This window comes from Octodon degus, unplaced genomic scaffold (assembly GCF_000260255.1).
Source record: "Octodon degus isolate 3935 unplaced genomic scaffold, OctDeg1.0 scaffold00113, whole genome shotgun sequence".
Classification (NCBI taxonomy): domain Eukaryota; kingdom Metazoa; phylum Chordata; class Mammalia; order Rodentia; family Octodontidae; genus Octodon; species Octodon degus.
The window spans coordinates 6,256,222-6,279,417 of NW_004524689.1; the positions used below are offsets into that span (position 1 = coordinate 6,256,222).

Consider the following 23,196-nt stretch of genomic DNA (forward strand, 5'->3'; position numbering starts at 1 on the left):
TGCTAGGCCTCTTTTTTGTCTTTTTGCAATATTGGGGGTTGAACTCAGGGCCTTCACACTGAGCTAGGTCCCCAGCCCTTTTCATTTCTTTTTTTTTGCAGAACCAGGGATTGAACTCAGACCCTTGCACTTGCCAGGGAAGCGCTTATTCCACTGAGCCATCTTGGCCCCTCTTTTCATTTCTTGAGACAGTCTTGCTATAAATTGTTCAGGCCGGGCTGGACCTCCTGCTTTGCCTCCTAGCGAAGTGGGATTGCAGGTGTGGGGCACCGTGCCTAGATAGGCCCCACCTCATTTGGCACCAGTGGCTAGGGACGGGTGCATCGGGGGGCCAGTCCAGATCGAAATGTAACAGGAATACTGAAATCTGAAGTCAGGGTTGCATTCACCTAAGGATTACGGATTACCCCTGCTGAAGCTAATGATGGTCTTCTGACGGAGTTGGTGGATGCCAGAGGGAAGACCCTGTCCTGACCACCTCCTAGAGGCGAGACACCCTAGGTTTCCAGGATGCCCTTCCTCCTGTCTGGGAGTGCACATGTTATAGACAACAACAAAAGTGACAGTGGCCTCCACTGACCTGCGGCTGCCCACAAAGGACTCAATACCAACCTAAAAAACTTTGAAAGCTGCAGCGTCACAAAACTGTTGCACAGACTCCAATTTCCTATTAGCTTTTCTTGGCTAGTAATTTAGCTTAAATCAATACTGCAGCAGTAATCTTCCCCCAAGGGCCCTCCCAGGTAATCCATTTGCAAGTCAGTGGTAAACACACAGGCATCACGCCTAGAATAATGTCACGGGTCTTTTGCGCCTGGCTTTCTGAACAGCATCCTCTCAGGCCCCCTCCAGCGCTGCGTGCCTTGCAGTGGCCTCACGTTATGATCAAGCCCCGCTGTCCTCGCTGGTGACTGTCCAACCTTGCCCCCACTGGTGGATGTTTGTTCTGTGGCATCTGAGGTGATGCAGCTTGCAGAGAAACAGCCAGAAGCGCCTAGTTGAGCTCGGCCAGATGCTGGGAAGGCGGACTCGTGGGGAGAGGGACTAACAACAGGTAGGTCCATGCGGATGCGGTCACGGGCAGGGGACATCTGCAGGCTCTGCAGCCTAAACCCAGAGCCCACGCAGCGGCGCATGTGCCCAGCCCGCAGAGGGGTGGGCTGGGCATCCAGAGCCCGCGCGCCGCCTGCCACCTCCAGCCGCCAGGGGACGCGCACGAGCTGACCCCTCGCGCTTCCGCCGGCGCCCCGCCCTCCTAGCGCGCCCTGCGACGCAATTGGCTGCTGGGAGGGAGCGCGCAGAGTCAGGGGGCGGGGCCGCGCCGGCTACAAAGCGGCGAAGGTCACGGCGCGAGCAGGCGCGTCGCCGCCAGCGCCGCAGGCCTGCTGCTTCGCTGCCCGTTGCCGCAGTCATGGAAGGACTGAGCGCGCTGCTGGCTCGCTGCCCCACGGCCGGCCTGGCCGGTGGCCTGGGCGTCACGGCGTGCGCCGCAGCCGGCGTGCTGCTGTACCGGATCGCGCGGAGGTGAGTGCGCGGGCCCGGCTGCACGCGGCCCGGCCTGAGTCCCGCGCGGCCACCGGGCTGCCCCACCCCCACCGCGCGCCTGGGAGCAGGCTGGGGGCGGGGCTCCGAACGCGGTGGGCAGGCGGGGGATCCCGCCGCCGCCTCCCGCCGCTGCCCCCTGGTGGTCCTGGGCCCTGGGCGCCTAGGCCCCGGCAGCATGCTGGGTGGGGCGACCGTAGCCGGGCTTGGTGCTGTGCGCGCCACCGGATCGGGATGTGCTTCAGTCCGGGGAGGCGGGAGACCGCGAGATAAATGATGGTCATCAGATAGGAGCCCTGGGGTGTGCAGGGAGCCCCGTGTGTGGAGCCCGCCGTCCTCGCCCTTGGCTGAGCTGTGGCAGGGGTGTTTAAGGGGACGTAGGTCACTCGCAGACCCCGCATTCAGAGCTGGCCTTGCCCCCTGCCTCAGCAGTAAAAGGGCCTCTTGCTTCAGCAGGGCCCAGGGGATAGGGAGGTCGTTCTGACCTGATCCATTTCTCTGGGAGCAGGGAGGAAGGTGGGTGAGGACATCCTAGGGACAGCCAGGGCAGCCCAAATTTGGATCCCAGGTCGGGCAGCGTGGCCGGCGAGTCTTTACCACCGCGGTATCCTGCTGCTCCTCAGAGGGGACTGGTGAGCAGGCGTGTGATTTGTACTGGGACTTCCAGGGAGGCTGCGGGAGCCCCGACGCAAGGGCTTCCCTCACCCATGTCTTTGGAAGGCCAGACTGACCAAGCAGGTTGTTTTAGAGCCAGGGGAGCTGGAGCAGAGCTGGCTCAGATCGCGGGTTCCTCAGGAGTGGGGAATGCATATCCTGTACTGACAGCCTGTGCTTCCCCTCCTGTTTAGTTAGTGTGGTTGTAAGAAGCAGGGCTTGCTCGGGGTGCCAAGCCCTCCTGTGTCTCCCTCCTGGCCCCTTCTTGGTCGTGTTTGAGGCTTTGATCTTCTGCAGGGCATGCAGGTGCAGTGCCAGCCATGGCAGTGCGCAGAAGTCCCTTCACACCCCTAGAAAACAGAGTCATGCCAAGCGTTGGAACGGGGTGGCGGACCAGTCCTTCCTAGATGACCTAAGGCGTCCTCACAGGGTAGTGGGTTTCACCTAGGGGTCGTAGTGGGCTGCTGTCACCATTTTGGAGCAGGAGCTGTACCCTTCTCGCTCTGGCCGTTACAGCAGGTTCTCACGGGCCCTTGCCACTGCGGGAGTTCTGAATGGGAGGGAGGCATGCAAGGGTAGATGTCTTTGGAAGGCAGCTTGGCAGGGCTGTCTGCTGGCTCAGCACAGAGATGGCAGAGGGCAGGAGGTGGCCCTGTGGAGGATCTGGAGGGCGTCACGCCCTAATGGATGCTGTCTACTCAGCCCAGGCTGGGCGCCCAGGAAGTGGCTACATCTCTGAAGCCCCCACCCCCACCCCGAGCGCCCATTGGACCCATGATATCCCCACCACAAGATCCTTTTACCCCAGTTTTGTTTTTTGTTTTTTTTTTTTTTTGGTTTTTTTGTTTTTCCTTTGGGGGAACCAGAGATTGAACTCAGACCCTTGCGCTTGCCAGAGAAGCGCTTATTCTACCGAGCCATCTCCCCGGACCCCCTGCAGTTGTTAATGATGGGCACAGCTGTCACATGCTGAGGCCATCCTCCTTGCATCGCCGACCAGGCAGCAGTTCCCTCTGTTGTCCTCCCCACTCTACAGTTGAGGAAACAAAGCCCTGGAAAGGTCAGGCTGCTGCCCCACGCAACCTGGCTCTCCCTGAACTGTTCCTGTCACGCAAACTCATGCCTTGGGTGCTCCATACTCCCTGAGCACCTCGATACTTCCTTGCACCCACAGGCAGGCGAGCACAGACCAGAGGCCCCAGGCGGAACACTTCCTCGGCTGGCTCGCCCCGTGTCCAGGCAGTCATGGTGGGCCTGTGCTGCCCCTAGACTTTGACTCTGCTGCCCAACGGGGTCTCGTTCCCCTTTGTGTGAGGGGGCTTATCCTTGGCAGCACCTCTGCACCCATCACACCAGTGGTATCTGTCCGTTTGGGGACCAGGATGTGTAGCAGAGCCTGTCCTGGCACACTGAGTCCCTGTGGCTTTTTCTCCTATTCCAAGCTTGTGTCTCATTCATGGCCCTGGCTGTCCCCAGTCCCTAGTGTACACGGTTCATATGGTCTGCTCCTCCCTCTGCCATCTACCCTGGCGCTGAGTGCCCCTTTTCTCACAGCAGTGGGAGGTGACCTGTGTGTTGTCCACTGTCCTATGTCACCACCCTGAGTTGTCACTCCTGTCCTTGTGTCTGGTCTTTGCAAGCTTCTTGTGGTGCTCCGTGAACTGATGGGAGCAGTGTGCCAACCCAGGATGGGTCTGTCCCCAGAGGGATGTAGATGGGGTCTTGGTGTTGGCATGGCTGTGGATTTTGGTGTGTTTTGCTTGAGTCTAGGGCAGGATGCTTGGGGGCCCCTTGGGTCCTGGCCGTGCTGGGGTGCAGCTCAGTGCTGCTGGGGTAGAAGGTGGGGCCTTCCTTGGGCCTTCTATCAGGTGGGTGAGCCAGCCCATGTTGCCAGCTGACCCTGGGAAAGCTAAGGGTGGAGCCACCCATGAGGCCACTGTCCCTTGGGTCTCAAGTCAGGGAACCAAGCTGACTCAGAAGCAGTCTTTCCAGCCCCCTGGGGGCCAGGCTCTCTGAGGGCACAGGGGGTCACACAACTCCCCAGGGTAACCCTTGAGCTCCATTGGTGTGGTGTCTGACGTGTGGCCCAGCGCCAGGTCCTAGGATCCCACCTAGAGCAGCCCCTGCCCCCGCAGGGAGAGGTGCGCTGTCCCAACTCTGTTCTGACGTGGGCTGGCAGTGTGGGAGGTACTCAAGGGGCGCGTTCTTTGCCCCTCTGAGCACTCCTGGCTGTGGGTGCCCAGCCCATCCCAAAAGCTCCACATCAGTGTCTACCCACACGGTCGCACCCTGCCTTCTGGACACCATCTGGCCCAGCACTGGACCGAGGGTGGCCTCTTCAGAGCTGTCTTCCCTGAGTCACCTGTGTACCTACCTGTCTTGTCACCTCAAACCTTGTCCACCTAGTATGGTTTGTTCTAGGGCCAAGTTATGGACAGAGGTTGGCCTGAGGGCAAGGACTGGGCCAAAGGTGAGTGAGGGAAGCCCCAGGGGCAATTCCCAGAGCAAAAGCGGGGGCCAAAAGGCTGTGCCCACATCAGGCTGGTGGAGCTGAGCCCTAAGGCTAGGCCTGTCCTCTCCGCCCTGGGAACTCGAGGCCCAGGAGGGGACCTCAAGCTGTCCCTTGCTCTACCCAGTTCCTCTCAGAGCTGCTCCCAAAAGGGGTGACTGCTGCCAGATACCCTGCCTGGCCAGGGCGGGTGCCACTCTGACCACATGCGAGTACCCGGGCCTCCTGGCCAGAGATGAGCTGCAGTCCCCAGGGACCACGGATAGTCCCTCACCTTCCACTTCCATTTCCGTAGCAACAGGGCTGGAGCTCAAAATGGAAGCTGTGGCTTCCTGGGACAGGAGGGGCTTCCTGGTGGGCTCCCTGGGCGGCAGCCAGGGCCCCTGCCCTTCTGTCTGTTGTCACCAGGGCCAGTGCAAAGGATGGCCTCCCCTTACCACAGGTCAGGGCTGGGGCCTCTCTGGCCATCACGGGGAGGAAGGGGGTGACTCACTCAGGGGCCCTGCTTGGTGACCAGCTATCAGGACACACCCCCATTCAGTTACAAAGAGGCCTATAAAGCAGGTACAAATTAAGAAAAACTAAATGCTTAATTGGGGCCGGGGAAACAGCTCAGCAGCATTACCACCTGCCTGGCCATCACAAGGTCCGGAGTTAGATCCCTGGTACCACAAAAATAAAACAAAATAAGTACTTGATTGCCCTGGAATGCCAAATGCGGGCGTTGCAGCAGAGTGCAAGTTCCCAGGCCTCCAGGCCCAGGTGGCACCAGTGGTCTTTGGCATTGTTATTTCCTTGGTGGTACAGAGGGATGCTGTCCAGGTGCCCGCTGTGACCCTGCACCAGGCCCAGCCCTTCCTACAGCCTCTCAGGGTGAGGAAATGAGGTGGAGATGCACGAGCAGGTCTGCAGGTGACCCTCCATGGAAGCCACCTCCCCAGGGTGCCAGCTTCAAGCCTTGCTGCCTCCCCAGCTGTTGACCACCCCTGTGGGCTCTGCATGGGGGCACGTCTGGGCCTGGCTCCAGTTCTGGTTCCGGTTCCTCTTCTCCCCAGCCCCCGGGTCACTGCAGTTCTTTTACGTCCGGCGTTGCCTGCAGACCAGGCATGGCCAAGCACTTCCCACAGACAAAGCCCTTCGAGGGAGGGGCTCTTGTCCCCAGCCTGCAGGTGACAGAAGTCCTTTATCTTGCCCCACATGGAGGGGCAAGGCCAGACAGTGGCATTGGTGTTGGTAACAGGAGCTGGGTGGAGCCCAACTCTGTGGTGACTGCGTGGTGTCCCAGGCCACTGACAGGCCCCAGACGTGGTGGTGGCAGGGCTGGGCTTTTGTATTTCAGAGCACTCTGTGACCTGTGTCATTGTGTCCTTGTATCAGGTGGTGCTATGGCCCCCCACTTTGCAGGCAGGCATGCCCAGACTGGGAGGAGGGGGGCTTCCTGGGTCACGTACCCCAACATTGGCAGCGCCCAGGCCCAGGCTGTTTGAACAGTGGGACCATCTATGGGGCCATCCGTCGCGACCAAGGGAGGGCAGGGCAGGAACAGCAAGACCAGACCTGGCTTGAGCAGCTGCACCTTCTCCATGTTGGGATTCCCGGGCTGTGGGCCTTGCCCAGCAGTTGCCACACCTCCCCTCCTCCGCACTGAGGGGCTGAACACAGATCCCCAGTGTGTGGGCCAGGATTATCCTACAGCCCCCACCTGTCACAACATGTGTGGCCAGCAAGGGCTGCCGTGCTTCTCCCCTCACCGGGGAGACAGCTGTCACTGGCACTGCCCCACACGCGGCTTCCTCTCCTCTCTGGGGCATTTTCTAGGAAGCCCCACAGCCCTGTGCCCCAGTGCCCTCTGGGGCATGCTATTCCTGCTGCTGGGCCTGAGCCCGAGGCCATCAGGGGCTGCCAGTCCTGGGTCCCCACACTGATGTGCCAGAGCTGGTGAGTGCCCAGCTGCCTTCTGGGAGGTGCCAAGCATGGCTCTGTGGGGTTCCCAGGAAGGAAACAGCTGCACCCAGCAGGCGTCCCTCTGCTCGGAGCCAGCGTTCCCTCCACCCACTCTGGACCCCACATCCAGCACCCCTTCCCTGGGGCCTGGGGCCAAGGGCTGAATCTCGCAGGAATTGGAGTCTTCCGGGCTGACACCGCTGTCCTCGGTCCACAGGGCGAAGCCGACGCACATGATGGTCAACTGCTGGTTCTGCAACCAGGACACGCTGGTGCCCTATGGGAACCGCAACTGCTGGGACTGTCCCCACTGCGAGCAGTACAACGGCTTCCAGGAGGTGCGGGCACGGCAGGACGGGCAGGTGCTCCCAGGCCAGCACCTCGAGGCCGCGGCTCCCCTTTTCGGCGCGTAGCCAGCCTGGGAACAGCACAGCTCTCAGTCAGACTTCATTTACAAAACAGGCAGGCGCCACAGGCCACATTGTGCACCCCAAGACCTAGAGCCAGGTCCTGGGTCCAAGCCAGGATGGTGGGGTAGGAGATACTGGGGACAAGCACCCAAGCTGGGTGGCATCGCCTGCAGCGCCTGAGCTTTCGGTTCTGTGTGAAGTGTCTCAGAAGAAAGCTGCTGCGTCTTAGTTGAGAAAGGATGGGAATCTCAGGGTTCTCACACAGACCTGGGCCTGAGCTGGCGCCAGGTCAGGAAGGGGCTGCTCGCTGACCAGGACACCTCTCCCCAACAGAATGGCGACTACAACAAGCCCATCCCTGCGCAGTACCTGGAGCACCTGAACCACGTGGTGAGCAGCGCGCCCAGCCCCCGTGAGCCTGCGCAGCCACAGCAGTGGGTGAGCAGCCAGGTGCTGCTGTGCCGCAGGTGCAACCACCACCAGACCACCAAGATCAAGCAGCTGGCCGCCTTCACGCCCAGGGAGGAGGTGAGCCCACCTGTGTGCCACCCGGCGGGGCTGTTTCCTTCTCCACAGTGTCTGTGGCCAAGCCTGGGAACGCCAGGGAAATCCAAGGCCTCCAGGGCAGGACACTTTGACCTGAGCAGAGGGACATGTGGGACACATTCGGTCCTCATCCTTTGAATTCAGGCTGTCTCTGGACACCCGGGTGAGGACCGAGCTCTGGGGGATAAGGAAGCAGGTGGTGCTGAGAGCCTTGTCCTAAAGGAGGCTGAGCTGGAAGCATCCTCCACAGGGCCATCCAGGAGCCCCAGAGCCTGGTGACCTGGCTCCTCTTCCTGCCTGTTCCCCACTCACCCCCAACCCCCCCCAACTGGAGGTCCCATGACCTTAGGAGGCAGGTCCCAGCTGAGATGTAGCAGTGCTGGCCTTCTCAGGCCAGAAAGGAGCTTGGGTTCTGCAGGAAGGGAGGAACTGACCTCAAGCGGGGCTTGACTGACCCTCATGGTTCCAGTGGAGGGCACACTGGGGAGCATCCTGGCCACCGTACGCAGCAGAGGCACGCTGCTGTGTATCTGGAGGAGCTAGGGAGGGACTAGCTTCCAAGCTGTCTCCAAAGCCCGTGGAACACCCCACCCACGCCCGGGCTCAGGCCCGGCAAGCAGCCCTCTGGTGCATCTTAGAGCCCTGGCTCTGTTCCCCGGTCCTCCGTCTGCCACAACCGGCAGCGTCAGCCCAGATCCCCTCCCCATAGCCCAGCCTCTCTCCAGGAGCTCAGGGCTGGAGCAGGGCAGAGGACATGCCCCATTTCTTGGCATCCAGCTCCACCCCTGGAGCAGTGGCAGGCCCTGCCTATGCTAGCTTCCATTTCTGGAGCCACATCGGCATTCAGTAGGGAGGCAGGGGAGCAGTTCAGAGTTGGGGGGTCTTTCCCAGTGTCACCACATGCAAGTGCCAGGGCCTCGATCTCACCTGCTGTCCCCACACACAAAGGGCAAGTACGATGAAGAGATCGAGGTGTACCGCCACCACCTGGAGCAGATGTACAAGCTGTGCCGGCCATGCCAGGCGGCCGTGGAGTACTACATCAAGCACCAGAACCGCCAGCTGCGCGCCCTGCTGCTCAGCCACCAGTTCCGGCGCCGGGAGGCGGACCAGGCCCAGGTACGGCGTGAGGCTGGTGCACGGGGCATGAGTCTGCAGGGAACCTCCTGGAGCGTGGTGCCTCCCGGGCCCTCGTGTCACTAGCTCAGGTGGGTGTGCTCCTGAGGGCAGTGACCAGGACCATGATGGGTGCTTGCTGCTGTCCCTGAGCCCTTCCTGACCCTCACGACAGCCTTCATGCTCCACCTTCAGGCCCTGTGACACACATTCACAACTGTGGAGTCCTAACCCAGGGAAGCTGAGAGACCTGTGTACACAGTGGTGCCAGGACTTGGGCCCAGGAGTGTCTGGCTCAAGTACTAACTTGTGCGGCAGCCCCTGGTTAAGCATTCTCATTAAGTCAGGGGTCTGCCTGTCCTCAGCCAGACACTGGGGGAGAACCTGTCCTCAGACCTGAGGATTCGGGGATTTAACTCTTCCAGTTCCCTGAACGTTGACTGCAGTTTAGTTACCAGCATGGTGGACACGTTTGGTGAGGACTTGACAGCCATTGCTACTTGAGGGGCAGAGGGTCACAGCGTGAGAAAGGTTTCTTTAGAAGCAGAGGGCGAGGGGCTGGTGAGATGGCTCAGTGGTCTAAAGCACCTACTTAGAACAAGCTTAGCAAAGCACGTGGACCGCGGTTCGATCCCCCAGCACCACATGCCAGCCAGCCCCGCCCCCTGGTGGACTGAGCTGTCCACACACACACACACACACACACACACACACACACAAATAAATAAATAAAATTAAAAAAAAAAAAAAAAAAACAGAAGCAGGGGGCGAGGAGTACAGGAGAGTGGGGGAGCAGAGCTTCTCTGGGCCCCAGGCTGGCTGCGGTGGGGTCTTGGCCCACACCCTCACACAGGGTGGGCATGGGGCGCTGGGGATAGCGCTGCAGTGCCTGCCTGACCAGTCTCCTCCTCCCCAGAGTTCCAGCTCCTCTGCGGCGAAGGCCCCCGTCCAGGTCATCCTGCTCCGTGCTCTGGCCTTCCTGGCCTGCGCCTTCCTGCTGACTACCGCGCTGTATGGCCCCAGCAACCCCTTCACCCTGGGGGTCGCCCTGCCCCCAGCTCTGCCACCTGGCAACAACAGCTCAGCTGCACCAGACAACAGCACTGCCGCAGGGACTGAGGGCTGGCGGCAGCTGCTGGACCTGCTGCCCGAGCCCGCAGCAGAGAAGCTGCTCGAGGCCTGGGCCTTTGGGCAGAGCCACCAAATGGGCGTTGTGGCCATGGGCCTCGCCACCTGCCTGCTGGCCATGCTGCTAGCCGGCCGCATCAGGTACATGTGGGACCGGGGACATGGGAGGGCAGGGGACACTGACAGCCCTGGGCTGAACTTTGTGCACTGTGCAGCGACTGGCTTTGTCCCTGTTCTCTGGGCCCAGGAGTCCAGCGGGCCTTAGAGGGTCTCGGGCATTGAGCTAGCCCAGCACTTGTTCCTTGCAGGGTGGGCCTGGTCACCTCCTCCTCCACCTCCAGCCTGCATGGAAAGTCAGGCGATGTTGACCGCCTGTGCCTTTGGCTGCGAGGCTCCAGCCAGATGCTCTGGGCTCTGTGTCCATGCACTGCACCCTTACAGTGGCAGCAGTGGCTCTGAAGCTGTGGTGGGGCACAGGCTGAGGGCAGTGTTGATGGGCCCTGAGCCATTGGGCTGGGCCCCACCCTGTGCCCCGTGAACTCACCTGCTCATCTCCTGCAGGCTTCGAAGGATTGACGCCTTCTCCGCCTGCCTGTGGGCTCTGCTGCTGGGGCTGTACCTGGCCGAGCGCTACCTGCAAGCAGCCTCGCCCAGCTGGCTGGACACACTCAAGCTCAGCACGATGTCCCTGTGCTGCCTGGTGGGCTTCACGGCGACTGTAGCCACAAGGAAGGCAACGGGCCCACGGCGGTTCCGGCCCCGAAGGTCAGAGCAGCAGCAGTGACTGCGGGGGGAGGACAGACGGATGGACAGGCCCGGGACTCACCGTCTGGAGGAGGCGCCCCTCAGCCCTGTCTTTTCTCACTTGCTTCCCTGCCTGCCCAGATTCCAGGGCCCAGCCGTGTGCTCCCCTTCTGCCAAGTTGAGCCCAAGTCTGAGGTGCTCCCCGGTACCATAGCTGCTCACCACTGCCACCGCCTCTCTGGCCTGAGGCCCTCTCTCAGTGCCTATATCCTGGCAGCACCCGTGCAGCCTGCCCCAAGACTCTTGGCCCCCCACTGAGCTCCTGGCACGATGTCCACACTGCGTGGCCTGGCCACCCGGGCTGCTGAGCAGGGCCCAGGCCACACAGCAGGGTACACAAGGGCTAGATCAGAATTGTGGCTGTTTCCACCCAGCAGCCTTGGCCCTGGTGCATCCTCTTGGTCCTGCTTACAGCCAGGCTGCCTACTGTCCCTTTCCCAGTTCCTGCCCTGAGACAGTCTCCAGAGTAAGGTCCCCAGCCTCCCTCCCCAAAGGGACAGTGTAGTCCTTGGTCCCTACGTGGTTTCGCTGGAGGTTATAAGCTGAGCCCTGTCCATGGGTGCAGTGTCTGGGGCCAGCAGGCCCCCTTCAGCAGCCAGGCCACACAGGAGGACTTGATCCTGCTCCCCTGTAGTGCCCAGAGAAGCACAAGTAAGGGACCCCAAAGGTATACTGGCTGTGTGACACCAGGTCCTTGTCAGCAGTCCACGCAGCTCACAGAGGGTGCCCTCCATTCCCTGTGGGTGCCGCACACTTTGCAGGCCTCTGCCTCATCCTGAGACGTGGCCCCCAATGTTGTCCCCACCAGGGCCAGGCCCAGAGGTGCTCCTCATGGCTATGTGTGGTCCTGGCCACGATCCTGGAGCACTGGCCTCCCCAGGCGTGTCACTTGAGGCAGTGCGCTGAGACGTTGCAGTTGAGGGGCTGTGCAGACATACAGGAAGCTCCTGGCCTGTGGAGCACCCCAGCTGGGGAGCCGCAAGGCCTTACAGTGCCACGGGACACGCTGCTCTCCTGAGGCCTGAGTGCCCTGCACGCTCCTCCCAGGTGACTGTCACGCGCTCCAAACACGGCCCCTCCCAGGGAAGAAGGAGCCGTGCAGGTCGCACCCAGCGGCCGTCTGCTCCCCAGCCTGAGGGCGCAGGTGGTGGGTGGAAGTGGCTGGCCAGCCCTGCTGTGTGAGTCCCGCTCCGCTCCAGGGTCCTCGGAGGCTACCCACCCTCCGCGCCTCTGCAGTTAGATGGCAGCCCCTGCCCTGCTGTGTGTGTGATACCCCCAGGCCATGGGGGCTTCTGTGTGACTTTGGATTGCTAGGCTCAGCTTGTCCTGCTTGGGGTAAGACAAGAAAGCAGCCCTACCCCAGGAGGAGGCCCTGGTCTCTCAACTCAAGCTCAGTGTGGGGGCAACAGGGTGCACGAGCCACAGCTCCCCTGGTGGCTGCGAATTGAGGGTTTGGAGCCCAGTCCATCCTTCACCCCAAAAGCAGCCTCAGCAGGGAGAGGGGCCGGTCTGCCAGCGCATGTGCTCTTGCATCGCCGTGGGTCTCCCATTCTTAGGAAGCTGACAGTGCGATGCTAATTTCTGCATTTTGGCATTGGGTAAGAGCAGGACACGGGTGTGTGTGTGTGTGTGTGTGTGTGTGTTATTTATAATACCTGGAGCCAGCTCTATGGCTGCCCAGGGTCCCTGCTAGGCATTGCCTCTCCTGCCCCCTGGTGGCTCCTAGAAGGCATGTCAGTAAGGCTTCCTGGCCTTTTTATGTTTTTGTGTGACTTAAAAATCATTCGTCTCTTAAGTAAATTTTGTTAAAGAGAAAGTGTCAGTAGTTGCTGGTGTCGCTGGCAGTGTCTGTGCAAGTGCAGACACCCATGTGTGGTGCCCTCGTGCACAGGGGACAGCTGTCCCAGGCTGGGCGGGATCATAGAGGGACACCATAGGTGTCCATGGGCTGGACGGGCTCAGCTTGTGCAGCCTGTGGTTGGGTCCGCACCCTGCTAACACTTGTTCTGGACTCAACTGGGACCAGCCTCCACCACCCTACCCCCCACCCTGTTCCCTTCAGGAAAGGCCTGTGACCTCTGTCCTTCTGTGTCTTCGTATAGTAGAATGTGGATTGTCTAGTGACCCCTAACTGCTGTAACCACCCTGGCCCTAGTCCTGTTCTGGATGCTGTGTTTTCAATAAATGCCTCCCGGGCCCTGCACTTCCGGTGGCGTCAGGAGTCACGGCGTTTCTCTTTTCTTTCATGTTTCTTCAGGAGTGCTGCTGTGCCCAAGCTGGGTGTGCCCAGGCTGGGTCAGGCTTTGGGGTGCAGCTGTGCCATGGGAGTCCGGTGGGTAGCAGATTCAGGGGCTGGCAACAGGGACCTTGAGTGGCTGAGGAGGCCCAGCCATTGTTGCCAGCCTAGGCTGTGTTACCAGACTTACCAAACACCTCTCTGCTGGGCAGGAAGACACCACACAGCTCCCCTGCAGTGGGGTGACAGTCCTGGCCACCTTCCCCAGAGTCCTGCAGTCATCACCTGCCTTGGGGACACACAGCCTCAGCCCTAGGCTCTGGGTGCCTGGGCGCTGAGCATAGGCGGACTTGGGACCTCTGGCCAGAGCAGCTTAGACCCTGCCAGCCAGGGCCCCTTTCACAGAAGGAGCCAAGGGAGGTACAGTGATGTCACCTGGTGTGACAAGAGCATGCGGGCATCCAGAGTGGCCTTCCCACAGGGCCGATGCTCTGGGTGACATCCCAGCCAGAGACAACCCCCATTCTAGGTGGCTGGATTCTTAGGCTAGTCCGGGGAGGGGCCCCCAGTGTGAGCAGGTCCTGGGAAAGCATCAAATGCTGGCCAGACCCAGCCGTGCCCACTGGTGGTGACCCCAAGGTGCCAGGACACTCAGATCCCCGTTGACTCCCTAAAACCTGAAACTCCACCATCTCACGCAGCCCCTAAGCTCACTGGTGCCTAGGGAGTGGGGCGCAGAACCCAGCCCACAGTCCTGCTGCCACCCCCTCTGAGGCCACACCTGTTGCTGCAGTACCACTGTCGCCTGTGGAGACCCAGGCACAGTCAAGCCTCTGCCCCGGCGGTACCTGAAAGTGTCCATCCCCGCGCTGCTGCCAGCCGTCCTGCCAGGTGGCCTTATGGTGCTAAAGTGGAGACGCCACGCCTGTGTTGTTTTTTGTTTCAGTTTGGTTTGGGATTTTCTGGTGCATGCCTAGCAAACACTGAGCTACAGTCCTGGCCTCCAGACTTCTTTTGGCTGGAGGCAGAGCCCTCCCTAGAATCTTGGGGTTTCTCAAGGAGAGCTCATCCAGCCTGGGGCCCAGTTGGCCAGGCCGCGCTGCGGGTTTACCCTCCCTCTTTCCCCACTGAGCTTCCCCTCTGGTGACCCTCCTGTACTTGGCAAAAGACTAGGAAGGTTGCCTGATTCTTCAGGAAGTCCCATATCTTCTTTATAAAACTCCTTTAAAGGGACAGGGAGGTGGAAAACACCTGGGAAGATGGGCAGTGCCCATTGTGGTCCAGCTCACTGTGGCCCTGCACCTGCCCCTCCATCAGCATTGTCTGCTGGGCCCATGTGTCCCTTGGGACCGAGGTAAGGCTGGACACCCGGAGCTCTGTCCAGATGGCAGACTAATGTATTAACTGCCTCTGCCTCCCCTCTGTAATTGGGTGCCTTAATTGGAAGCATGGTTGACATTCTGGCCTAGGCTCTCTGGTCCTGTTGTGTGATTTCTTCTTTCTCGAGTTAAAGAGACACTGTCACCTCTGTCTTTCGGGGAGCCTTGTTGTTTCTGGGGCTTTCTAAGTGTGATGCTGGTATGTCCCTGTGACCTCCAGGGAGCCTCAGCCTGACCACCTCCCATCAGTGACCGTGGGGCAGGCAGCGGTCCTCCCAGGTAGGGCACCAGGGACGCCTTGGAGCTGTGTGTCCAGCAGGGCGTCACTGAGTTCCACAGCCATGTGGGAGGCTCAGGGCAGATGAAGTGGCAAGACTGAACCCGAGGCCACTAAGTCTCACTGCATGGGGGTGGGGCGTGGGTGAGGTTGGCACGGGTGACAGTGCCACTTTAATGGTGAGACCGTAGTGGAGGTAGTTTGCTGTGAGGGGCCGGGGGGCATGCAGGGTGGCCGGTCGTGCTCACAGCCCGCCACCCGCTCCTAATGGCGTGAATGCACGACTGCTCCCTGCTTCCACTAACGCACGCCTCCTCTGGACCCCGACTCCAGGCCCCTCACACCCGAGCCGGGGATGGGCACTGCTGTGCCAGCTGAGCCCAGACCTCGGCTCATCCTCTCCTCTTTCCTTGCCCAATGGGTGCGTGCAGGTGCTTCCCTGGAGACACTGTGGGCTTCTTCCCTGCCAGCCCCGGCCTGGCCCTGCCCCGTCCGACTGTCCCAGGATCCTCACCAGCTCTGTTCGTCCCCACCCCACCTGGCTTCCTGCCTCTTACCAACCAGCAGCTGTTCCGGTCTCCCCGTCGGGCCTCACCTTCCTCGCTGCCAGGCCGCCTCAGCCGGGCCCTCTCGCTGGGCACCATCCCCAATCTGACACGAGCAGGTAAGAGGCAGAAGGGGGCAGGGCAAGGTGGAGTGGTGTTGCTCAGAGCTGAGTTAGACTACTCCTTTGCTGCCCCTGGCCAAGGGACTCAGCCATGCAACCTGTCACCCTTCCAGAGTGCAGTGGGGGCCCCATACATTCAAGGGGCTCCGAAGGCCACAGACACCAGGTTCTCTGGGTGCTCAGTGGTTCTCACCTTTTAACTACACTGTGCTAAGTGAAAGCAGGAACTGGGCTGTGTGCCCCAGCAGCTGGGGGTTGCCACTCTCTAGTGGGGTGCGTAAGTCACCCAGGCTGGGTTCCAGGTTGCCTCAGCCTCTCGGTGCTGGGGCAATAGGTGTGCACCAACATGCCCTGCCTCAGTCTACTTTGCAATCTGCATGGGACCTGGGCGCGTCCGATGACCCTTGCCCCGCTTTGGGAAGCCACCTCCTCGTTCGGCAGGTGTCCCTGGTGGCCAGCTCACTGGTCACGGGGGCTTTGAGGCAGAATGCGGGTGCATCCCGGTCAACCCAGCTTCTCTTACTGAGGCTCCAGGGCCACTCCTCCCGTTGAGGCTGCAGCTCCATGCAGAGCTCACAGCCCTGGTGTCTTAGGTGACTTGTCCAGGACACTGTGCAGGTGAGCGTCCTCTGAGATGGAGGCGGTCACTTGAGCTAAGTGGTTAACAGTTCGAGGCCTTTAGGGGTCGGTAGGGACATGGCTGCCTGAGGACAGACCTGGACTCTAGGTCATGCTGTGTCACCAAACTGAGCCAGGTTGCTGACAGAACCATCCTGAGCCCCTTCCCATGCCAGGCGCAGCTGCAGACGTGGGGACCCCATGGCAGGCAAGGCTACCTGGCACAAGCCCAAGGTGTCTGCCTGTGTGAAGCCATCCCTACCCCTGGGATGACTGGGAGGGAGTGAAGGGCAGGTGCACACATACCAATCTGGAGCCCGGGCGACAGAGCAGAGGCTGCCACTCTGGGTCATTCCACACATGGTGCTCCGCTGGGCTCAGGGAAGCAACCAGTGGGGCTCCCGCGCTCGGTACAGCTGGGTTAGGAAGCAGCGGCCTATTCAGTGCCCTGTGGGGTCCCTCACAGGCCTCGGTGAGTTCCGGGACAGTGGAGCAGGAGGCTCAGACTGTCCTTGTACTTCGAGGGCACAGACTGAGGAGCTGGAGATGTGGGCTGGCCGCTGATTCTTCCTGTCCACCCCGCAGAAGAGGGACAAGCCCAGGATCTTGGTGCTGAGGCTCGGTGCAGTGCCTGTTTTCATGAAAGTGCCGGCAGTGGCAGATGGAGAGGGGCTCGCGGTCCCCACACCTGACGTGTGCGGGTTTTTCTCTGTCCAGACTCAGGGTACCTGTTCAGTGGAAGCCGCCCACCATCCCGGATGTCTCGCCCCCAGGAGGTCCCCCTTCCGGGTAAGGAGGGCAAGGGCACACAGAGGGGGGCTGTGACCCCCATATGGGCTTCGGTAATGGGGGATCCAGGGAAGCAGCAGTTAGGCATTAGCTTTGGGTCATGCACACCTGTATAGGAGACCAGGCCTTGTGCTTTTTTCCCCTCTGGAATAGGCAGTGGTTATTAGGATCAGATCTGCAGTGGAGACAGCGCTGGGCTCTGGTCACTACAGGACTTGGCCTTTGGTCAGGTTCAAGTGGTTCCGCTGGACTTGAGGACAGCGTGCAAGGCTGGGACTCCCTGCCCCATGCAGCCCCCACTGCTCAAGTTCCAGCTGGGGTCCCCCCCACGGCCACCAGAGGCCCCACTGTGATAGCCGCACACTGGCCTGAGCCGCTGCCTCCGCTTCTGTCACCCTCCCCACAGATTACTTCTCTCTGCTGTCGGGCCCCACGTCGCCTCCTCTGCCGTCCCCAGTGCCCTCTGTGGCCAGCTCGGTGGCCTCCAGCTACAGCTCCCTGCGTCACCGCAGACCCCTCATCAGCCCTGCACGGCTCAATCTGAAGGGACAGAAGCTGCTGCTCTTCCCCGCAACCCCTGGGGAGCTGCCCAGCACCCCCAGCAGCTCGGAGGAGCACACACCACACAACAGCAGCCTCTTCACCCTCGAGCCGCCCCTGCGGCAGCCCGTTCGGGACAGGGACACCAAGCACAGCCCCGGTGAGCTCAGCATGGCTTCCTGTGTGTGGCCATCCTCTGCCAGCAGGGATGGGCGTGGGGTCCTTGGTCACTGGGGACCTGGGGTTCTCCGGGACATTGTCATCCACTGGCTGATTTTGTCTTTTTCTTAATTTTTTTCTTGTATTTTAGGGAAGGCTCTACAGTGTGTTCAGGGTCTCACTACTAGATCGGACTCAGTGATCCGCCTGTTTACAGCCTCCCAAGAGCTGGGATTATAGGCGTGCGCCACCAAGTCCAGTCTCAATTGCTATCTCTGCGTGCCCTGGGGCAGGGCTGGCACGGCAGGTCCGGGGATTGAACCCCTGGCCCCTGCGCCTGTTTGCAGGCACTTGAATGCGCTGAGCTATTTGGCCGGCCCTTTTCTCTTAAAACGGATCAGGGTTCTCCATTCTCAGGGATCCATTTAAGACATACCATGGTGGCCAGGCTGCCAGTCACAGATAGTTATGAGTGGCTCGATGTTTAAAAATTTTTTAGGCAGTGGTTAGGATAGATATATAGTTACATTCTCTTAATGAATAGAATGATTTGTTCTAATGGTGTTTGTAAATAGGATCTCAAGTCCGCATCTTGTACAGCAATTAACCACTAAGAATATATGCAGTGTGTTAGTTATTGAAACTGTCCTACCGATTTGATTTGAAACTGTCTCATTGCTGTTTATCAATAAAATTATGAAAAAAAAATTTTTTTAGGGGCCGGGGAGATGGCTCAATGGAATAACTGCTTGCCTGGCAAGCGCAGGGACCTGAGTTCAATCCCCAGTTCTGCCAAAAAAATAAAAATAAAAATTTTTTAATTGGGCTCTTAGCTCCTTGAACACCTGGGACTTCCTCAGATGTTCTTTGGGGTTTTTTTGTTTGTTCGTTTTGAGACAGGCTCTAGCTTCATAGTTCAGGCTGGCCTTGAATTCACAACAGTCCTCCTGCCTCATCTTCCCCAGTGCTGGGGTTACAGGCGTGTGCCACCACACCTCCTTTACAGAGACATAGATTTCCTGTCCATAATGATATTGAAAGATCCAGCCAGGGTGGGCTGGATGCTGGCCAGGCAGAGCACAGGGCAGTTAGGCTTCCTGGTCCCCAGAGCTGCCCTCCTGCTATCACCTCTGCCCGGGAACCTGTGCGACCAAGGTCCTTGTGGGCTCACTGAGGGGACCTGGCCTTCTGCAGTCAGCATAGTGGGTGGGTTGGGCTGGTGCCCGGAGACTGAAGTGGAGCTGTCCCTGGTTGTCACCAGGCAGCACTGTGGCTCTGCTGAGGCTGCGCCCTTCTTCCCACAGATTCACGAGCCAGGCCAGAGAACAGCAGTGCCTGTAGCAGACATTCTATCAAGAAGGAAGATGATTCGTCCCAGTCGTCTGCCTGTGTGGTGGACACCACCACCCAGGGGTGCTCGGAGGAGGCCTTTCCCTGGAAGGGTCTGTACCCAGCCACCATCACTTCCTGGGGTCCAGAGCTCTAGCCTGGAGACACACAGGGAATTCAGGGGTCCTTGGCGACCCTTCCGGGACCAGGCCCAGCCTGAGAGTGTGTCACGGGAGGCTCTGTGGCCCAAAGCTGCCACTCTGCAGACAGCTTGGTGCCACAACTTCCGGCATAGGTAGCCAGGCACATTCAGAGCAGCCATGGCAGGCTTCAGGTGGTGCCCGGGTGCTGGCTGTGTGCTTGGGTCCTGGCCCGCCGCATACTGCCTGGCAGGGTGCAGGGTCCTTCAGCGAGGATACCAGTTCCTGTCCCCAGCGCGAGGCAGGCAGGCCTAGGATGGTGTGGAGAGAAAAGTCCCTGCTGCTTACCTTCAGGACCTGGGCTGGGCCATCATCCTCCAGGCTCCCACTTCCTTGCCTGACACGAGTGTCATGGTCACTCCTTGTGGCCCAGGTGTAGGCACAGGACAGGGTGGCCTGGGCCTGTAAGCATGGTGGCCCAGGAGCCCCCCTGTACAGGCATCCCCTTGGTTGGGATGGATGTGGGTGCCCAACACACTGCTCCCTCTGGAGGACTAGGGTGCTGGGACCCCGCTGCACCCCTTTGATGAGCTGTGTCACTCTGCAGGGCGACTGGGCCCCTCCTTGATCCGAGGCCTCCTAGCTGTGAGCCTGACCGCCAACGCCATCTTCACCTCAGCCTACCTGTACCAGAGCCTGCGCTGAGCGCCCAGTGCCCAAGAGCAGTGCCCAGGGTGAGCCCGTCACCACTGCCACCAGGATCCTCGTCTCTAGGGCCGGCCCCTGCCCCCGGGAGCACGAGCGAGCACACATTCTCAGGACCCTGGCCCTGCCCACTGCCGCCTTGGGTGACATCGATCTTGTTTGGTGCTGACACCTGACCCCGGGGCCAGGGACTCTGGGACAGGCTGCCTGCTGGGGCCCCTTGCCTACCATCCAAGCCAGCAGGAATGTCCCCGCTGCCACCTGTCTGTACTGTACGCCCTGGCACAGGGCCATCTTCAAGTCCCACCAAGATGAAGAGGGCCTGGGGTGAGGAGCCCCTGCCCCTTCCTGTGGCTTATGGACCCCCAGATTCCCCTCCTACTGCGTGCACCCCTACTCTGATTCTGGTGGCCCCTGGCCAGGTCCTGGCCCCTTGTTCCACATGAGCTGTGATCTCGGATGACACTGGACCCCTGCCAACCCTCAAGCCCCATTTTGTCCCCCCAACCCTGTGCTTCACTGGACCAAGGTCTCCCGGGCCTCCTCAGTCTGCCACCTTCCGCCCCACCCGTTGGCTCCTCTACACCAACACTTGTCCCTGCTGCCACTCCAGGGGCTGAGGGCCTCAGCCTGGCCCTGCCTGGGCGCCACGGCGCTCGAACCTCACCACCCATGTGGGCACAGGCGATCATGCCTAGTGAGCTGGGACTCAGGAGGGTGGGCATGGGACTGGAGGAGGGTTCTTCACTGTCATTCAGGGATAAAGTTTATTTTATTTTTCTACACTTCTGCCGCTGCCGGGTGAGGCGCAGCCTGCCAGCAGGACGCCCCCTCGCGCCTGGGTGCTCTGTCGCGACCCTTGTCCCCTGGGCCCAGGGCAGTGCTGGACCCCACGTCCCACTGCTGGCCTGGGTTTCAATGTGGTTGTGGCACCTCGCGGTCGCTTTGTACAGCACTGTGTCTAGGTTTCTACTTCTGTTTTTCACAACCAGACCCTCCCCGCTATCCTTGTCTGTGGCCCCAGGAGGCACGGGCCAGGGGAGGGGCTTTTATTCATGGTTTGTTCCCAGTAGAAAACCAACCTTATTTTTGTTTATAAAAGCAAAAAAATGAAACCAAAAAACATGCCAACCTTGGAACTGGATCTGGCTGTGCCATTTTTTTTCTCTTGCCCAAGTAGTGCTAGGGAGGAGCCCGGGGGAGAGTTCTTGCCCTCAGCATGAGAGCAGCAGGGAGGCCTCAGCTTCCAGCAGGGGAGCCAGATGCCCTGTGACAGAATGGTGTCACCAACCTAGGCCAGGTCTGACCTGACCAGCAGCCCCCAGCCTCCTTGGCACCAGGCTTGTGTGCAGGGCCGGCACCCACATACCTAGCACAAGGTGGGCACACCAGGCCTCAGTTGCAGGAGCTGAGAGGTCGCTGCCAGGTCAGACCAGGCAGGGAGCTGTAGCCAAGCCCGGGCGACCAGCCTTCCTGGCTCAGGCTCAGGTCGGGACAGAGCAGCCTGCGTTTTCGTTGGTCTAGTTCAGTCTGTGACAGTCTCAGATGAGCTCACGGTGCCGTCCAAGCTGGCCGCCTTGGTGCTCCTGCCCCAGTCTCCTGAGTGCTGGGCTGGCAGGCGGGCACCACCGTGGAGCTGTCTGCTGGCCTCACTTCTAACGAGTAGCAACCTGAACCCAAACCGTCTGGGGCTGACATGATGATGGTGAGACCTTGGTTCAGTGCCTTGCTGTCGAGGGAAGATTCCACCGTCACTGGCCCAGGGACGATGGCCAGCACCCTGTGCTTGGCTCCCTGAGGTGGGGAGGCGGGGAGCGGGTGGACAACCAGACCCCAGGAGGAGCAAGAGGTAGGGCTGGGCTAAGGCCCCGCCCAGGCCACTAGACCACAATATCCATACTGCTCTGCAGGGGCCTCTGGGATTTTTTTTTTTCCCCATAACCAGGGATCAAACTCGGGCCCTTGCACAAGTGCTTATTTTACTGAGCCATCTCCCCAGCCCCTGCCCCTGTGATTCTTGCGGAGGTCCTGTCCCCTTCCAGGCGGGAACCTGAGACCCAGACCCACACCAGGGCCTTCACCTGGATCCCAGCTGTGCTATTCTGTGAGGGCTTATTTCTTCCTGAGGCATCTGTGTCATTTTTCCTTCCCTGGGTCTCTCACCTTAGTAATGTCATGTATTGTTTCATTCCAAAAACTAATACAAAAAGTCTAGAAATACACATAAGCATAAAAAGAAAAAGGCCCTTGCCAGATGTGGTGACACACGCCTGTAATCCCAGCACCTGGGAGGCTAAGGCCTAGGATCCTTGTGAGTTCAAGGCCAGCTTGGGCAACAAAGTGAACTCAAGGCCAACCTGGAATGCATAGCAAGACCCTGACTTAAAAAGACAAAAGAAAAAACAGGCCCGTGACTCTACCCCAAAACACAAGCATCAGGAAAACAGGACCTGGTTGACTCAGACAGGTACGGCCTGGCAGGTGACTGAGTTGATTTGGGGTGATGTGCAGGCTATAGCTCCTCCAGCCCTGTGCTGGGCTGCTGGTTTTCTAGAGCACAGATCAAAACCCCAAAAGCAGGAGCAAAAGCCAGAAGGGCCCTTGGAGACAGGCGCACCCTCCATTCACGCACCATCCTTTCTGAGAACTCAGCCCCCCCCCCCTGCCCCCCAGTGGTGCAGTGACGACGACGGGGAGCCTCCTGTGCTGCTGCCACTGCAAGACAGTCACAGGCCTGGGCTCTGAGGACGGCCCTGCCCTCCAGCCTTGCTTCCTCTCTGCGTCTCCATCAGAGGGTGGCTCACTGGCACCTGCATGGCCTGTGTGGCAGTTGTCACAGAGCTAGCAGCTGGGAGAGTAGGTGCCATGTCTATGAAGCTTGGTGCTGGGCCGCCCTGCAGTTGGCTCTTCAGTGGCTTTCCCAGCTTTCCCAGACCGCGGCAGATGTGGAGGTGGATTCCAGCTACTGCGGGCTTGCAGGCTCATGCGCTGGGCTCTCAGCCCTTTCTGTGGTCGGACCAGAGCTGTGTGGCCCTGTTCAGGCTGCTTCTGCCACAGACCCCAGTGGGAGCTCTCAGGGCTCCTGAAGCCTTCAGGACAAGTGGGCGTGGGGCCTGAGGAGCTGGCTCTGAGTGCCTTAGATCCCGTATGCAAACGGAGGTCCCGAGAAAACCCAGACCCCCCACTCCCAGTGGAGTGATTTTTGTTTGTCTTATTTTGTTGTTTTGCAGCACTGTGGATCAAACCCAGGGCATTCCCACTGAACTACACCCCCAGTTTCTTGGGGTTTTTCCTTTCTTTCAAAAAGTTGTAAGTCATTAAGTTGTGAACCTCCACACCTTCATCCAGCCTCTCCCTGCGGCAGGCATGAGGGGTGTGCCCCGTAAAGGGGGGCTCTGCAGGTCTCAGCCCCACCCTAGCCTCCTGGTGGGTCTCCCAGGCCACCACATTATTCTCTGGAGCTGGGGGTAGCTCCCATTCTGGTAGCTCTTTCTGCCCTGGCCAGGCCCCCACTTGGCCCTAACCAGGGCCTGTCACTCGTGGTCTACATAGCTGAGCTCTTGAGGTTCCCAGGGGCCCCCTAGGCCACTACCCAGCTGCCCTTAGTGTATGGACCCTGGCATCTCAAGGTCAGGGCCAGGCTTCTAGACCTCTTGTGCTTGCAGGGCAGAGTGAGGCTTGAACTCAGGAGTGCCTGCCTGATG

The 23,196-nt window shown here is 60.0% G+C and overlaps 1 protein-coding gene across 1 annotated transcript; it reads left to right on the plus strand.

The window, feature by feature from the left end:
• The first annotated feature begins 1,343 nt into the window (after positions 1-1,343).
• Tmem201 (transmembrane protein 201) lies at positions 1,344-20,631 on the plus strand. Its single transcript, XM_004639637.3, has 11 exons — positions 1,344-1,524; positions 6,867-6,987; positions 7,393-7,587; positions 8,554-8,724; positions 9,638-9,990; positions 10,411-10,614; positions 14,977-15,209; positions 16,548-16,619; positions 17,026-17,319; positions 18,623-18,760; positions 19,395-20,631. The coding sequence occupies exons 1-11, from the start codon at positions 1,412-1,414 to the stop codon at positions 19,490-19,492; spliced, it is 1,992 nt and encodes a 663-aa protein (XP_004639694.2). The 5' UTR covers positions 1,344-1,411; the 3' UTR covers positions 19,493-20,631.
• The last annotated feature ends 2,565 nt before the right edge of the window (positions 20,632-23,196 follow it).